Source organism: Peromyscus maniculatus, chromosome 19, assembly GCF_049852395.1.
Source record: "Peromyscus maniculatus bairdii isolate BWxNUB_F1_BW_parent chromosome 19, HU_Pman_BW_mat_3.1, whole genome shotgun sequence".
NCBI lineage: Eukaryota > Metazoa > Chordata > Mammalia > Rodentia > Cricetidae > Peromyscus > Peromyscus maniculatus.
This window is the reverse complement of record NC_134870.1, coordinates 52,986,460-53,004,712: the sequence shown is the minus strand read 5'-3', so window position 1 is coordinate 53,004,712 and position 18,253 is coordinate 52,986,460. Positions and strand designations below refer to the sequence as shown.

The following is an 18,253-nucleotide window of genomic DNA, read 5'->3' as shown; positions in this document are numbered from 1 at the left end:
TAACCCCCAAAGTTGGGGTAAGATATGTGTTATTTGGGGCTCACTGACCAGCCAGCCTAGGCTACTGGGATAGTTTCCAGCCAATGAGAGAACTTGTCTCTAAATAAATAAATAATAAATAAATAAATAAATGATAAATAATAAATAAATAAATAAATAAACCAGAAACACAAACCTCACCTTTAGAAGCTTGGCTCATTAAGGAAGTCTGAGTGCTTTTAACCTGCACAGAGCCACGTTCCTATGAAAATCAGGCATATCCACACACTGTACAGTCAGCAGACGTGAGAGCTGGTGAGAGGGACCCAGGTAAACGCCACAGGCTATCTCTCTGTTCTTAAAGCCCATTTGCTTTAAGGTCTCAAGCCTAAAAGAGAAAACAAGCTACCTGGGGTCTTATCAAAAGGCAGGCTGCATCTGGAGGGCTGAGCCAGGGCCCTCTGCACTTTTTAGCTAGCTCCTCTGAGCTAAGCCCGGAGTAGGGCCACGACCTACACCCCGTTCAGCCTCTGCCATTCCTCTGCATGAGTGGAGGCCCCCAGTCAGGAGGATGTGAACGGCGGAGCTGTGGACCGCTTGCTTCTTCACCTCTGACCACTGGGGATAGCTCTAATAGACACATGGCTCTTCCGAGCTCATCACTTTATACTCCCCTGAAGAAGCTGTGATAATACCAACGTTGCAGTCTCCTAAATTTTGAGTCACTAATCCCAAATGTGATGGACGTGCAATGTATGCAGCCTTTGCTTGGAGCAAAGTAGGGGTTGTTTGTTTGTTTGGGTTTTCTTCAGTACACGAGACAGGAGTACACAAGTTGCCAAGGACTCCCCATGACCAGCATAGCACCCACAAGAACGCTCTGCTCACAATGGCACAGCTGTAGAGAAACCCTGCTGCATTCTGGGCAACTCACACCCAGCAACATTGTTGGCACCTGGGTGAATGAGATTTTAAAATATTGTCCCAGATCCCGGATAAGAGAAAGATGACAGGCAAGCCATCTGAAATGGGAGCCACAGAGGCCTCCTGCTTTCCATGAGGCAGGGCAATGGAGTGGTTGAGGGCCAAGTGACTAGGCCGCCTCAGCCGCCAACAATCTGAATGGAATTGGATGTGTTCCCCCACAATCTCTCAGCCTTTATTTTCTCAGACACCAAACGACTGAGTCTCTGAGCAAGCGCTGTTTCAAAAAGCCAAATGCGTGAGTTTGGCTGGGTTCTCTAGCAAGGGCTGCTCACTCAGAGAAAATGAGAGGTCCTTGATTCACACCCTAATTCTCTTGATGTTTTAAAATGTACTTGTTGACACTTTCATACAGGTATGTGGTGGCTTTTGATCATATCCACCGCCCCAGTTAACAACTTCTTCCCAAGTCCCTCTCCTGCTTTTATCATAATTCCCTTTAAAATCCGATGCAAACTATGCCTTTTAAATGTTGGTGGTTGGCTACGGAGATGACTGAGTCAGTAAAGTGCTTGTCACGAAAGCTTGAAGTCCTGAGTTTGGATCCTTGCACCCAAATAAAAGCTGGCCTCCTAGTCCCGGGAGGGGAAGATGGAGGAGATAGATGGATTGCAGGAGGTCATTGGCCAGCCAGACTAACCAGACACATGAGGTCCAGGTTTCAAAAATGCAATGGAAAACAATTGAGGAAGACACCAGTGTTAACTCCCGCCCTCCATATGCTTGTACACACACACACACACACACACACAGATACAAACAACACAAGTGTGGATTAAGGCATGAATATTAGGGATTAATGTTACTTGGAGCATCTTCTGGCACAACCAGACTTGCATTGATATATTTTACTTTGTATCATTATAGGGGAGACAACCATGATATGAGCTAAGATATTTGATTTTCCGTCTCAGGCTTAGTGTCTCCGTGTGAAAAATAAACAGTAATAACCTCTATCCCACAGGCCTCCCGAGAAAATTAAAATCCAATGAGATAATGGATGCAAGGCCTTTTTGCACAGTGCCGAGCTCTGTATAAAAGGAGGCTTTTTATGCTCTTGGCCTTCAGCCCCCAGATCAACACCTGACCAGTTACCTCTCTGCAGACAAGAGGAAGAGGAGACAGTACTGAAATCGGAACCTGCCCCGAGACCAAGCTGACCCAGCTTCTTTCTACTGGACAGAAATTCGGGACTTCGGCCATCTCCACCTCTGTTCCACGGGAAGAACAAGGGGGTTGGAAATGAATATTGCATGTTCTTCAGCACAGCCATGTCATCAGATTCATAACGCACCCCAGTGACTGGATACCCAGCGTTTTTGCTCTACCACCAAGCCAAAGACACTAAAAAGGATGGCAAAGCTGAAGGTTATTTGAAGAGCAAATAATGACGGGGACTTAAACACACACACACACACACACACACACACACACACACACACACACACGCGCACGCGCGCGCGCGCGCGCGCGCGCACACACACAACCTTTGACTACATTTTGCATCAAGGACTCCACATTACCGTGCACCAGAGACCATGCTTCTTCATATTCCATTTTTTATGAGAAAGAAAAAGAAACAGGAAACATCCAAACTAGTATCAGGACAGGTTTCGAGAAGGTAAGTTCCATCATATATCTGTTTATACTCTATAACACAGGGAAAGCTTGGAGCTGAGCAGAACCATCTAATCCAATGCCTTCATCTTCCAGATGAGCAAACTGGGGCACCTGGATTAAAGTAACTGATCCCATCCTTCAGCCTGCAGTGACCGATTTGGGAATCCCGGCATAGATCGCTCTTTCCTGTTTGGCGAGGAGACTGCACTCCCAGCATGTCGGGCTAGAAGGAAACTCAGAGTTCTACCCTAAACTGTTAAAACTCACATTTTCATTCAAGCAGTGGTTACTGGACTTTACCACGGGCCAGGCACCGTCCTCAGTACTTGGGCTAAAGGGGAGATGGAGAACCTCCTTTTATGTCTGAGTGTACAACCCAGTCCACAAAAAGATGGCTTCAGATAGCTATGGCCGAGAAAGAAGGACAAGTTAGAGAGGGTCTCCAGGAGGCAATATTTGCTAGACATGAGACTTGATGGAGCCAGGCGGTGGTGGCGCACGCCTTTAATCCCAGCACTCGGGAGGCAGAGCCAGGCGGATCTCTGTGAGTTCGAGGCCAGCCTGGACTACCAAGTGAGTTGCAGGAAAGGCGCAAAATTACACAGAGAAACCCTGTCTTGAAAAACCAAAAACAAAAAACAAAAAAAAAAGAAAAAAAAAGGAGACTTGATGGATAAGAAGCCACTGGTGGTGTGGCATTTGGAGGAAGAAGGGGCTGGGGAGGGGCATGTCCTAGTTAGGGTTTCTATTGCTGCAGCGAAACACCATGACCAAAAAGCAACTTGGGGAGGAAAGGGTTTATTCAGCTTACATTTCCACATTGCTGTTTATCACCAAAGGAAGTCCAGGCAGGAATACAAGGCAGGAAACCGGGAGGCAGGAGCTGATGCAGAGGCCATGGAGGGGTGCTGCATACTGGCTTGCTCAGCCTGCTTTCTTATAGAACCCAGGACCACCAGCCCAGGGATGGCACCACGCACCATAGGCTGGGCCCTCCCCCATTGATCACTAATTGAGAAAATGCCTTACAGCTGGATCTCATGGAGGCATTTCCTCAACTGAGGCTCCTTCCTCTCTGAAGACTCTAGCTTGTGTCAAATTGACACACAAAACCCTCAGTAACGGACTGCTACCAGGAAGTGTAAGCGGCAATAAACTCTTCCTCCCGTGTTACTTTTGGGTGTGGTGTTCTATGGCAGCAGTAGAAACCCTAAGACATCATCTCTCCAGGCCCCTCCAATTCTTTCTACATTACAACTAACGCCGCAGGGACACTTCTCCTTTGTGCACTTTTGTGAGGGTGCCTCTCAGAATGATGGAAGACTTGACTCTGAATGCAGTTACCCAAAGGAAACTGAGTCAGCTGTGGACATTTCTCAGCACCTAGTGATTGCCTGGACTTGGGAGACCCATCCTCCTTATCATGGCGGCCATCACAGCCTCACCGCATGACATCCCCCACCACTTTGCAATCCTGTACAAGGAAGAACCATTGGTTGACCTCTCGGGTTCACAGCTGTTACCCTCCTACAACTCTGTGGCTCCGTGAGTTAAGCCTGTGGGGTTCTCTCACCATCAGAGGTTTGATTCCCTTGCAGAGGTCACACGGCACATCTCTGTGTGTCTCAGCACACCAAGATCACAACGCGCCATTCCCTTGAGAGGAATGCATGTTAAGGGTGTTCCTAGGAACATAACTAGCGCATACATAATCACTGGCTTCTGTGGTCCCTTTGTTCATGCTGTCATAGAGACTCCATTGCTGTGAAGAGACACCATGACCACAGCAACTCTTACAACGGAAAACATTTAATTGGGTCCTTACAGTTCAGAGATTCAGCCCATTGTCATCATGGTGGGACATGACAGTGTGCAGGTAGACACGGTGCTAGAGAAGGAGCTAAGAACTCTTCATCTTTCATTTGCAGGCAACAGGAAGTGAACTGAAATACTGGGCAGTATCTTGAGCCTAGGAGACCTCAAAGCCCACCCCCACAGTGACACACTTCCTCCAATAAGGCCACACCTTCTAATAGTGCCACTCCCTATTGTGTGAGCTTATGGGGGCCAATTACATTCAAACTACCACACATGCCCTTCTTGGGGTCTCACCTTTGGCAATTCTGTGGTAATCCTGAGCCTGAAGTGTTAATCTATAGTGATATGGGACAAAAGTGGCCACACGAACTTTGCATATACTTTAATTTACAAGACATACTTCTCATTTTATGCCTGGATTAACCCTGAGACACACCTCATAGTATAACACAATGGAATAAATACTGTTGTTCATTGCACTTGAATAGACCAAGACAAAAATAATTCACTGCTTTCCCAGGGTTAGATAGCTAAGAAGTAAAGGAGAACCCACAACCCATAGGTTCTGAGTCTTTATTCTTTCTTCTTCTACAGGACAGCATTGGTCTTCTACTGCAGTGTAGGAGTGGAGACCCATTTGTAACCCTAAGTGATTAGAGGAGACATGCATTCTCAGCAGCTAAAGGTCTTAGCAGAAGACTTCATCCAGAAACAGAACTTAGATCCTAAAGAGCAGCCAAGTGGATGAAGAGGAAGAGAGTAAACTTGGAGAAGAGGGCATAATAACTAATTAACTGAACTCTGAGGAGCAATGGACAAGTCCGTGTGGGGTGGGAAATGTTGACCCCTCTAACTGAGGACAACTGGGCAGGCTACCTACTTTAGCCCTTGAATCAGGACTAAGAGGATGAGGCGGCTCTGGCTGTGCAGACATGGGAGAAGAGCAAACCAAGTATGAGAGAAAAGGGAACAGAGCTCCCGAGGGGATGGACACCTCCATTGAAAGTCCTGGGCGGTCAGTGTTAAAGGCACTCCAAGGAGGCGTTCAGGAGAAATGTGGGACTCGAGGAGATCCTGAGGGCATGCCAGCTGGGGTGGGCCCTGCCAGCAGGAGAGCTGAAGGCAGGGAGAGATACTGAGTAAAAAGCACGACTTGCTCAACCTCTAACCTGGAGGGCTAGAGTAGAACGCTCTGATGTTCCTTCAGGTTCTACCTATGGGGAAACTGAGCCACGGACAGTTGGCAAGGGAACGACAGGACTGACTGTGCTCAGTGCTCAGGTCTCCCTAGTGTTTGTACCCCAGCTCCTGCCTTCTGCTAGAAGAGCAGACAGCCGGAAGGAGCACCACACCATGGATGGACATACCCACAAGACCCCAGCAGAATCCTGCCGTGGGGACTTCCGCCTGAAGCTTCCCACATGATCACCCCCAATTCTCTGATCTAAAGGCCAGCCCTTTGTTTCCCCCCCTCCCCCAGAAGCATTGCAAACATCTTGGAAACTACTTTGATTATTTTTTTTCAACGTTTCTCCACAAAACAATGTAAGGAACAGGAGGAAAAGCATGGCTGTTCCAGCCAGGACAACAAGGCCAAGGCCTGCCAATTCCACAGAGGTTTAGGCATCTCCTGGGGTGAGAGGAAGGGGACAAGGCTGGGGGAGGGGACTTACCCAGAGCTAGGAAGCAGTAGACAGAACACTGTCTCCTGAGGGAGTTGATCTGCCCAGGGCCTGGGTCTCAGCAGAGACCTAGGGGATTAAAGATTCCCCACATGACCTTGGAAAATGGTCAGATCTGCCTAGCTCCAACCAAGGACTCTCCACTAAATGCCCACTAACACTCAGAGCCAATATCAGGCCTCAGGAGCCCTCTGGTATGATCATCCTGTTATAAATCTGGAGACCCGGGCCCGTGAGTGTCACCCAGCGAGTCATCTAGGTTACTCCAAGGCAAATAAGTAATAAACAGTTACTTGGGACTGGCTCTGGACCAAACTGTATTTTTGGTTCCTGTAGGTGCTCACAATGAGGTAAGTCTTGCTGAAGTCTTTATGTGTGAGGAACCTATGGGTTTGAGGTTTGGCCTAATGCCACACGGCTAGAAATAGTAGACAGAACTGGCCTCCAGACCATCTTATCCCACTATCTCTGCCTCTTCACCACCTTCAGCATGAAGGCTGAACCAGAACTCTGGCCTCCCACACCAGTAGAACCACTTGGGTCCCAGGCCCCTTAGTTCTGAGAGTGTGGCTCATTGTGACCATCTATATTCTTCTCGGTTCTTTCACATGAAGCCATTAGACCCATCAGTGATGTCCAGCTTTGCCTTCTCTCTGGTCTGTGGCCTCTCTGGTCTGTAGTGGTTTGAATAAAAATGGCCCCACCAGCCCATAGAGAGGGGCACTATTAGGAGGTGTGGTCTTATTGGAGGAAGTGTGTCACTGGGGGTGGGCTTTGATGTTTCAGAAGCTCAAGCCAGGCCTAGCGGTTGACTGTCTCTTCCTGCGGTCTGCAGATCCAGATGTAGAGCTCTCAGCTACCTCTCTAGCACCATGTCTGCCTGCATGCTGCCCATGCTTCCTGCCATGATGATAATGGACTGAGTCTCCGAAACTGTAAGCTGCCCCAGTTAAATGCTTTCCTTTCTAAGAGTTGCTGTGGTCATGGTGCCTCTTCACAGCAAGAGAACACTGACTGAGACAGGCTCCTCAGCTCTATGTACTTTACCTCCCCCCAGCTCCAAGCAACTCAGACTGCCCTTTCTCCTCCAGCCAGAGTCCCCTGACTGGGATGCTGCTCCTTGCTTGCCTTACAGATGGTGATCACAGGTCTGTCACTCATCAACATGATGTGTTCTCCCCTGTGACTCTGCATCGGGGTGTCTCTCGGCTGAATAGATGCTCAGTTAAAGGCTGTTAAATCAATGAATTAAAACAAGTGCCTACCAAAATCTCTTCTGTGTAGAACTTACACGACTAATTTTGTTAACCTTACATAATCCAGAAACGTTCATTCATCTGAGGACTGGTGGTTGGGAAGGCATCCATCTGGGCCTTTTTATGTGCATTACAGATATACAATCACACAGTTGCCACTCAGTGTCAGCAGGGGATTGGCTTAAGAATGCTCATAACCCTGACTGTATAAGCCCTTTATATACGATGGCATAATATGTACATATAACTCTTACACACCATCCAGTGTGCTTTCAGTAATCTTCAGATTACATATAAAACCCAATGCAAGCCAATGCTCTATAAGTAGTTTTACATGTAAGGAGTAGTGACAAGAAACACCTAGATATATTCAATACAAATGCAATATACTTTTTCAAGTATTTCCCACCTGGAGTTGGCTGAATCTCAGGTAGAGAATACCAGCTGCATGTGTGTGTGTGGTATCTACATAGGATCCACTTGTGGGGTAATAATGTAATCACTTCATGTGATATTATCTGTATTCTATATCTTACTATATGGTACAGATAATATATGTATCCACAAAGAATATTCCAGATACATTTTTCGGCAGCTTTCTTTTTCTCATTTAATCCCATACTTCCAAACCAGGTCCCCTTTGCTCTATATGTTAACTGCACATGATGTTTCAAGAGTAAGAGTAGAATTTCCCACTCTTAGTGAGGTGCTCCCACAAGCAGAGGGGGCCACTGCTATATTATGAGCAGCCCTCCCGTGTTCTTGTGCTGGCATCAAGGTAACGGTGAATGAGCACACAGTCACCAACGGCCAGCACCGGCACCAGAACAGGAGACGAGGAGTAGGCAGATATGACAGAGAGGAGTGTGGGATGCGGGGCGGGGTGAGGTGGACACAAAAGTTAGGGGTTCAGGACTGTGTTACTTATCAGCAGTGCATGGGGAAAGGGTGTGGGCAGAAGGGAAGCGAGAGGAGAGACATGACAGACATGACTCTGGTTAGGTTCAGGAGGTCAAGAAAGGTGAGCACCTGGGAGGAGAAGCCACATCACAGGCAGCCCCACAACAACCTCAGAGACCAAAACAATGGCCAGAGGTGAAGCTTGCCCCAACTGGCATCCTTTTCCCTGAAATGAAGGCAGAAAGATGGTCTTCCAGCAATTTTTGTCGCAGGGCTTTCCAACAAGTGGGAGTCTGTTTCCGAGTGGGACTTGTTTATGTCCATCTGGAGCCTCAAAGTTCAAAACAAACTTCCAAACAAAGAGCTTCCCGGCTCTATAGCTGTCGCCCCTGGGCTCTGGACCAGAGGGAGCCATGGCTGCGTTTTTTCTGATGACTTCCACAGCCACAGATGGCCGCCCCCACTTCCTCCTGTGTCTTTCCTGCTACCTCCGATTGTTGTGGACATCCTCATAGGAACAGCTTTGGGGCCCTTTTAAAAACCCTTTCTTCCTAGCTTTAGAACCATGAAGAGAAGAAAACAATATTGTTTCCCTCATGGAAGCTTCTTGGGTTTTTTAGAGGGGTCCATGGTCCAAGGGTCCCAATTTATCAACCTCCAGCAGGATATGCTGTTGAAAGAATCCCTGAGTAGAAGAACCAGTCGGTTTAAACTCGTGTCATTGAAAAACTCTATGGCATGAAAGGTTCAACAGGAGGCTGTCTAGGAAATGACAGGATTGTCACTGAGCGCAGCCGGAAGCAAAGGTGGCACTAACGATTAGTCTACAATGCACCTTCATGCATCCCACTATTTTATGCAGTAATCCAAAAGGTAGCTACTGCGAGTGTACTCATTATACAGATGAAGGAGTTGACACTCGTAGAGGCTGAGTATCTTGTCTGAGGTGGCGCAGCTAGGAAACGATGGAGCTGGGAGAGTCAATCATCTGGGCTAAAGACAGTCCCTGAGCTCCCAACCAGGCCACTAGTAATTGGGCCTTCCTAATCTATGCTTTGCATGGTTAACTGCCATCTTTTTCTCTCTTGTCCCCAGTGGGGCTGATGCTCTGGGAGTGTAGAGGACTTGTCTGCCCCCCCATGACCACTGTACCCCTCCAGGACTGGCACAAGGCTGGCACAAAATAAGCATTCTATATTGCTACTATTGAGTGACTGCATGGAAAGGCATGTATACCATTTTTTTATTTGACTTTGCTCTATAATCTGAAATATTTTCATTGAAGTTTTGAATGACAATAAATGGAACTAGTTTGGTTGTTTTTATGCATCTTGTTTACCAGAACTTTCTCCATCAGGGGTGTGAAGGGGGGAAGAATATAACTTTTCTCCAATAATTAGAACCTAGTAAGATAATTTGGGATTGAGTAAGGAATCCTGGTCTAGATCTATAGGGGTCTCCAGAGAGATCTTTGAGAAGAACTTAATAGTTTATTAAAAACTTACTATGTTTTCAATGCTATTCTAGGCCTCTGTCCTTTTCAACACAATGATATATCCAAAAATCCCTTGGTGTACCTATTGAAGTGCTTACTGGATGTCTATACTTCTGTAAGTCTATACTTCTGCAAGTCAATACTTCTGCAAGTCTATACTGCTGTGTGAAGGCTGGAGCTATTTTCACCCCACCTCAATGGAAAGGATAACCACAAGACACTATCAAAGTGTGTTTGGAATCCATTGATACCCAAAAATTGATTTAGATTTATCTAAAGATTCTGCAGCTACTGCCTTGCCTTGAGTTTAGGGCCATATCCACAGTCCCGGCTGTGGCAGGCACAAACATTCTATTTATCTAAAAGGTGTCTTTCCTCCTGTGCTAAGAGGGTGGCAATCTCACCCTCCCCAGAGCCCCCAGACTCAAGTGCATGAAGTTATTCCCACATAGAACTTCTGGTTAGCCCAGAAGGATCTGGGTCTGCCAACCAGATGCTGGGCCCTAGAACCGAGAATATTCCGTTTCCGGAGCCCATACATGCCCTAGCCAGAGTCACTCTATGGACTGGGGTGATATACACATTCTTCTAATTTGGTTTTTTGTTACAGTTTGATAAGCATAAATTTGACTGAGCTGATGACAGAGACAGCAGTCATGGGAATGTAAAGAGTCCCACCTTATTTTGGTAAGTTGTCACCCAAAAATATTCAAAAAATAGCCATGGATAACTAATGGCCAAAAAAAAGTAATAATAACTAGCGGACAGGCTAGTCAATTGTGCAAAAGCTAAAGTGACCTAATGTCATGAGGCCATGTACCTGCTGCCTTCCTCACATGTGAGAGAGCTTCCAGTGAAAGTGCCTAGACCTTCCACAATTAGGGTTGTGTCATATTAGGGCCACTTGCCCTAATACCTACTTGCCAGGCCCTGGTGGAGGAGGTCTACTGAGAAGACCCATTTTTTTTTTCCCATGGGTTCACTAACATTTCTAGTGAGACAGAGGAGGTAGGTAATTATAACAAATTAATCCAGTGATCTCGGGAATCAAGAGAGTAACGGGGGGGAGAGGGTGGGCACGAGTTGAAAGGATAACAGCAACCCCCTCCCCCGGGCATCTCGTTCCCTGGTCCAGCTGCCACATGCTCCAGTTCAGTAGGGACCTGCCCCAAACCAAATTGCACCCAGCTTGTCCTGTGCTGAGATGGGAGATCTCCTCCCTCAAAGTCAGTCTCTCCTTCTAAGTCCCTCCCAATGGTAACTTTCCTTTTCTGTATCGATTCATCCCTTAGACCCAGGTCCACCACCCCGTATTGGCCTCAGGGCATCAAGAGTCCGTTTTTGTTTTTTTTTTTCTCCCCCACCCACCACCCCCAGCACCCAGGCAGAAGCCCTGCAGGGCGGAGCCTCGGACACACGCCGGCGCGTCCAGCAGGTGGCAGCAGCGAGCGGCCGCGCCCCCCGCGCTGCCAAGCCGTAAGCCCACATCATGGATGGCGAGCTCTCAGGTTTCGCCTGGCTCGCCCTGGCATCCCAGGACCCGGACGACCAGCGGGATCCATGAGCCGCTCTCAGGGGCCAGGGCAGGGGCCTCTGGCTCCCAAAGCTGGCCAAGAGGTGGGTCCCGGGGCGGGTCGCTGCTCCGGAGGCCGGGCGGGGACGTTCTGCCCCCGCCCTTGCCTCCCTGTGGTCCACACCCCCTTCGGGCTCCGCAGCCTGCCGGCTGGGATAACGCGAGGTGCGCGCGAGCCGGCTCTGCCAGCCCCGCTACTGCTCGGGGTTCGGGTCCCAGGTTCCGGGGACGGGGCACCCGAGTCCTCCTCGCCTGCCCCTCCTCCCTGTTCACCTGCCCGGCTCGTCCACTCGCCTTCAAGGCCAGCGGCTCCAGCCCAGACGGAGAGGGGCCAGCAGGGGGAGAGCGCACCTGAGGATACACAGCTGGTTCTGCCCTGCCTTTTCACCCCTAGGTGATGAGTGAGGCCAGGAGAACGCAAGATTTAAAAAGCAACCGGGGCCTCCGTATTGAATGAAAGACCCAGAGCAAAGGCGTCACCATGAACACGAGCGGTAAGTGGATCCTCCTCTCCTTTGCCATGGGAACAGGGGTGGGGGCGGGAGGTTCAGGAGCCTGCGCCCCGGCTGCCTGGAAAGAAGAAGGAAGCCGGTATCTGCGGGGACACCTGACCCTGCACTCCGTCCTTTGGGTGCCTTCGGAGCACCCTGGCACAGGGAGAGAGCTTTGGGGGTCTGCCTTTTCCTGATGATTTTGCTCATGTTTAGTCGGCGGCGTCACTTGCCTCTGTCGGGAAAATTGCTGTCTCTTAGCTATGCCTGGAAAGGCCTAGGAAGCAGCAGTGTGGCCATTGTCTGACTGTGGGGGGCTCCCAGGAGACCTCCATGCCCACATCTGGAAATCCATGGAGGCCCTGCTTGTCCCGGGAAGAGCAGGGAGGCCGTGGGCGGGCCTGGGCGAACCTGGGATAGCAAAGAGCAATTTGATAAACAAATCCTCATGAAGCCACCTTTGGGTCTGGAAGAAAGATGCAGCTTCTGTTCCCTCAGTGGTCCAGGCTGATTGCCCACCTACCTGGAGGCTGCTTAGCCTACAGGAGAATGAAAGGAAGTGATAAGCCCTTTGAGCAACAGCCCTGGTAATGGCAGAGGCAGTAACTGCCCTGCAGAGTCTGGACCAGACATTTTGCTCCTGGTTTGGGCCCTAGCTACCATGAAATGCTCTCAGTAACCCAGGAAGGGACAATCTACCTCCAATAATGTCCTCTCTGACCATGGGCTCTGGCTGGATTACTGGGACCTGGGCAATACCTTAGGAGGACATAACTGAGTTCACATGTCACTGTCCTGCTCTCTTGTCAACGTGCATGCTGGGGTCCTCCCAGCCCCAACTAGGACTGTTGAAGCAGAGCACTCCTGTATGCATTCCCATTTGGGGGTTCTGACTTTGGGGGAATAGTCCCAACTCTGCCTCTCGGATTGCTCAGCTGTGAGACCGGGAGGGTTGAATCAGAGACCCTTCCGATCTAAGAACTGACAAGTTCTTTCTACAAAAGCTGGAGCTTAGCAGTAAGGACAGGGTGAGTGGGCCAGCACCTGAGTGACACTGTGTCCAGCCTAGCCCCCTGCCTCCTGACCCTCCCTCCACTGCCGGGCCTTGGCGTGGAGAAGAGGAAGGACAAAGCAGGGCCACTTGGGATGGAAATGAAATGTATTTATTTACTACGTATTTGCGTGACTCACGGCTCTCTCGTCTTCCTTTGTGTATGACATCGCTCTGCTAAGTGAGTGAGGCCGGGCTCCCTCTCCGTCTGCCAGCCAAAGAATTTTCCTCTTAGCTGCCAGGCTGACATACATGATGGCGCTGGCTTCGCACCAGACTTGGGGAGGGGGGGGGTAGGTCCTGTCTAACCTGTCACTGGAGGGCCGTATGTTTGCATCTGCGTACTTCCAGAAAAATTAAGGTGTGGATTGCCTGCCACTCCTTACTCTATCGGGAGGTGGGGGGGTGTTATTTATGGGAGTCTTTCCCGGTAACTGATAGACAAGGAACTAAGAAAGGCAATAAGAAACTGACTCTGCCTTTTTCAGTGTCTAGAATCCTGAGAAATGTTTCTCCTGTTAGCAGCACTATTTCAGACTAAAGACAAAAAAAAAAAAAAAAAAAACAGATTTTCCTTCATTCTGTCCTTCCTTCTCTCAAAATAATGATGGTCAATGTAGTTAAATGTTGTACATGACACAGACTTGGGGGAATGACGTTTTTCTAATTAGGGAGTATTAAGCTTTCAAGGGTCCTGGGAAATAGTCAATGAAATGACCAGGACAGCCTTGGGAGCCCCAAACACCCGGGAGGGAGGAATACTCGGGAGCTGGAGAACCCTGTGGGGAGACTCGGACTCAGGGTCTGAGAACTGGACTTCATGATGGAGCAAAGAGAACCCAGCAAAGAGAACCTACAGATGGAGAGAATATAAATCAGTCCTCATAGGATTGACAGGGCCACAGGGCCACAGAGGCAGAGTGTTGGCAAGAGGCCCTCGGCTAGTCTGATGGGATGAAAAATGTTCCCCTTTGTGTTGTGAAATTGCCTCATTCACAGAGCTCTCAGAGTGCTTCACTTCCAGTGAAGGGGTCCTCACCAGTTACTAAGCTGGACACTTCTGCTGGCTCCCCACAGGGTCTCCCACAGAAGCTGGGAGACTGCTCCAGCTCTGTAGATGAGACCTTGCTATTAATATCAGGTCGTTCCAAGTCATTTAGTTAATTGTTGGATTGCAAAAGGTCCTGGGGTGTGAACTGTATTTGACAGTGAGTCCTATTCCTAATCAGTGGTTCAAGTGGTTCAGGGGCCAACATGGAAATTCGCGCAAACCATCCCTTACCGCTCAACTCCTAATCAGTTCACCTGGAGAACACGGGGCTGTGGTCTGGAGGCAACTGTAAGAGCAGCTAGAGCCAGGAAAATTGTGGCACATGACCTGTAAACCCAGATTTCTGGTGACTGAAGGAGGAGGACTTCCCTAAGTTCAAAGCCAGCCTAGGCTACCTGGTAAGTTCCAGGTCAGCCTGAATTACAAAGTGAGAGTCTGTCAAGAAGAAGAATAAGAAGAGAGAGAGAGAGAGAGAGAGAGAGAGAGAGAGAGAGAGAGAGAGAGAGAGAGAGAGAGAGAAAGAATTGGTCGGGCTCACCCTGCATCAGAGGGTTCCCAGTTCAGTTTGTCTTTTTCATCTTAGTAACTATGTGATATTCAGCATGTTGTTTCATCTGCAAAAAATAAGACTGGAGTGAAAAGTCTGTGTTAAAATTTTGTGTGAACTACTTAGAGACGTACTTCTCTGTGGGCACAGCTGTCATCATGTCAGCAAAGGTGATCAGCCCGCCATCTTTCCTCTGGTGTCGCCCCTTAACCATGAATTGAGGAGCATACCTGAAGGATAGATTGGGAGGATTAAGTGGGATGACAAGGAAATGCTTTATACACATGTCTGAGTTACGTTTATTAATAAGAAAGTTGTTTCTCACATGACAAAACAGGGCAGTGCTCAGCCAATCATTGCTCAGTGTGGATTTCAGCATTATCTGGATCCTTGCTTCTGACAAGGCATTGGGAAGAAGAGTGATTCCAGGGCTGGGGGATGGACCTAAAGGGTGCAACAGGTGGGGCTCTGCCCTCAGGGCCAATGAGGGAAGAGGGAGGGGCCGCCTAGAGCAGGACTTCTTAAACTTTTCCACTCACAGTCTCTTTTCACCCAAAAGTATTCCCACAGCCCCAGGTGTATACATATGTAAAATAGTTGTAGAAATTAAATATTGGGGGCTGAAGAGATGGCTCAGCAGTTGCTACTCTTGCAGATTTTGATCCCCAGCATTCAAGTGTCCTCTTCTAGTCCCTGTGGGCAACAGGTATGCATGTGTTACACACACATACATGTGGGCACCAGGCATGCATGCATTGTACACGCATACATGAAGGCAAAACACTCATACACATACAACCATAAAATAAATAAATCTAAAAATGATTTCAAAAGGAGTCAAATTTTGCTGATAATATATTGTAAATTTATTTTGAGACAATTCCTTGATAGATAAATACTATAAATTTACTACATATTGAAGACTAAAATAAATTTGCATACTGCCATGATACAATTGTTTATTTTTACATAATTAATTAAATCTTGGTTGAATATTTGATACATCAGGGTGTAGAATATCTTCAGCATTTTTCAATAATAATCAATTTTCAAACATAATCAATGTTTTGGTTTTATAATCAATTCTGAAACACCACCTCACATAAATACACAGTACGAAATGGCAGAGATAGGTTTAGGGACATTTCAGAAGTTGCTAGAAAATCTGTTCTAATCCCAAGCCAAAATTTATTTAACAATTTCTCATGAAAGTAAAGTCAACAACTCAGATAGCAATTTTTAAAAGCAAATGTTCTGCCGGGCAGTGGTGGTGAATGCAGGGGATGCAGGGGGATCTCTGTGAGTTCAAGACCAGCCTGGTCTACAGAGTGAGTTCCAGGACAGCCAGGACTACACAGAGAAACCCTGTCTCAAAAAAAAAAAAAATGTTTTAACATAATGCAATCCAAAAAATACTAATTTGGTAGTTACATACTGAGGGATGATAGTAAAACAGTATAAAAGCCTTTGTTTTCCACGATTAAACTATTATGTTTCTATAAGAGAAATTTCTTAACATGCAACAGTTTCAAATCCGAGCGACGGACTGTGTTTGGGGCAGTGTTCTTGGCGCCTGTGTGGTGTGATAGCACTCTCGGTGAAGAGACAGGGCACAGTGAGGTCATGTGATGTAGCACAGCCTAGACTTGCCAGAAACACCGCATTCATCACCTAGTTGACTTGAAATTCGTCTTTGTCCTCTGAGCACCCAGAAACCTTTCACCATTGCCAAACTTTCCACACCCCCTGCGTTGTTGCCCAGCCCCATCTAAGTTGTAACACAGTTTCAAAGTTGTATCTAGAGGAGAGACAAGGTTTCAAGGCCACGAGTAGGCCCAGGCTTCTATGGCCGGCTCCCTGGTCTACCCTTTCTTTCCTCCTACACATTACCAATCTAATACCAGGCATCATTTGTCTCTCGCCTCACGGAGGCATCTCCTAACTGGTCTCTCCCATCGCCTGGGTCATTCCCCCATATTAACTTTTTGCGGTAGTTCATGCAATCCAGCACCACCCCTTCTCTATAGACTACACAATTCCTGTCCTTTTTGGGGGGCGGGGAATGAGACAATGTCTCTCTTTGTAGCCCTGGTTGTCCTGGAAGTTGCTTTGTAGACCAGGCTGGCCTCACACTCGCCTAGATCCACCTGCCTCTGTCTCCTGAGTGCTGGGATTAAAGGCGTGCACCATCACCACCCAGCTCTGTGTCCTTCTGTTTGCTTCTTTTGTCCCTCTGAGAGCCCTCTCCTGTGACCCTCAAAGTCCAGTAGGTCCTCTCCACATCACACCAGCCCCTCTGCCCACTCCCATGCTTCACCCAGCTGGCCTCTCCACCCTCCAAAGCTGCCAAGCTCTCCTCAAAACTCTGTGCTAGCTAACATCTCCATGGAGGATGTTCATAGTCTCAAAGCTTATTCTCTGTCATTCTTTACTCATGCTTATGGTCCCTACATGGGACCCACCTCTGCAAATACCTAATTCCGCATGGGCTGTGACATGTAACCTGTGGCAGTGACCTGTGCTGGGGTTTTCATGTCACTGTCACAGCCTAGAGTCGTGTATACCATCCATCAGCTGTGCATGCTCAAACAACAATAATCTCTTGTTTGTTGATACCAGGAGTTCCAAGACTGGAAGAGACTGAGTTGACCCCAGTATGCTTGAGGACCTGGACACCAGAGTCAGTTCCATGTCCTATAAAATGTCATATTACTCACTGGATGAGAGCTCCCAGAGCTCCTGAAGGCTCTGCTTCCCTATATGGAAAACTTAGGCATGGGTCGTCCTCAAGGTGGAATGAGCATCCTGCACACCACGGACAGTGCCCTCCATGCACTTTCTCAGGGCTTGGCATGCTACCAAAATTACTTTTTCTGAGTAGACTTTCCTTTGTTGGAAAGGGTATTCAGAAATTGTTTAACCCCACAGGAGTGTTACTGGCAGGGAGAAACTGAGCTTTGAAGTATAGATTCCTGGATTCAAATTCAAAATTGTCATGTACTCTGTGATCTCAGACATAACAGATTATATCTAGAATGTGATCAGTAAGATACAGACAATCAGGGTTCTTGAAAGAACCAAATGAAATGCTCAGGGGTGTTGGATCTCAGTGAATGGAGATGAATCTGAAGCTGGTCATTGAGTAAAGCAAGGTTCTGAACGGATGGTGCCATAGCAGCCAAGCTCTTAGCTTGACATCAGACTCTTTCATCATCACAATAGCCAGTATGGGGTTTTATATATCAATGAGCCATAACCTTCAGAAAGATTATTAACCTGGCATCGTATTTGACTTAAGCTATAAAGGGCAGTTAGGAAGTGAGAATCCTATGTGGTTGACACACGTTGTCCTGGTTCAGGAAAGGTACAAGGCCAGAGTTTATTGGTGATTACAGGATAGAAATAGGGGAAAGAGCCATTAGAAAATAGACCACGTGACCTGCCACCTTCTTGTAGTGTGGGGTTAAAAAACAAAAATCAGCTGGGCTTCCAGCTGGGCTTCTGGCAGAGGACAGAGGGGTAGTGTATAGTAAGTTTAAGAAAAACCATCTTCACAAATGTGTAGGAAACATGCAGAAAAATAAAAAGAATCAGCGACAGCCCAGGGCTGGGAGGCTAGTTATGGCAGCCATTCCACAACCCCATCATGATGACCCCTGGCCTGAAGCACAGGAGGATGGAGGACGGAGCTTCAGCTAGGTGCTGGGTAGGCAAGCACCTGAGTTCTAGAAAAGTAGCCAGGGGGATGAACACCATTCTGCCCTCTCTTGGGATCACCCCAGTGGCTCAGTCCCACCGGACGCCAT

At 47.9% G+C, this 18,253-nt stretch overlaps 1 protein-coding gene across 5 annotated transcripts in view; it reads left to right on the top strand.

Annotated features, from left to right (window-relative positions):
* The first annotated feature begins 11,197 nt into the window (after window positions 1-11,197).
* The window catches only part of Ablim3 (actin binding LIM protein family member 3), a 115,461-nt gene continuing 108,405 nt past the window's right edge, over window positions 11,198-18,253 (top strand). For 3 of the 5 annotated variants that reach the window (XR_013046137.1, XR_013046136.1, XM_006985157.4), the window contains exons 1-2: window positions 11,198-11,351; window positions 11,702-11,801. Coding sequence is in view for 3 of the 5 variants with exons in the window: in XM_006985157.4 (XP_006985219.1) it covers window positions 11,789-11,801 (13 nt within the window). In the remaining 2 variants the exon portion in view is untranslated. Of the gene's footprint in view, window positions 11,352-11,459; window positions 11,802-18,253 lie in introns of those variants that run through there. The other 2 variants (XM_076555342.1, XM_076555343.1) reach the window with 2 other exon arrangements.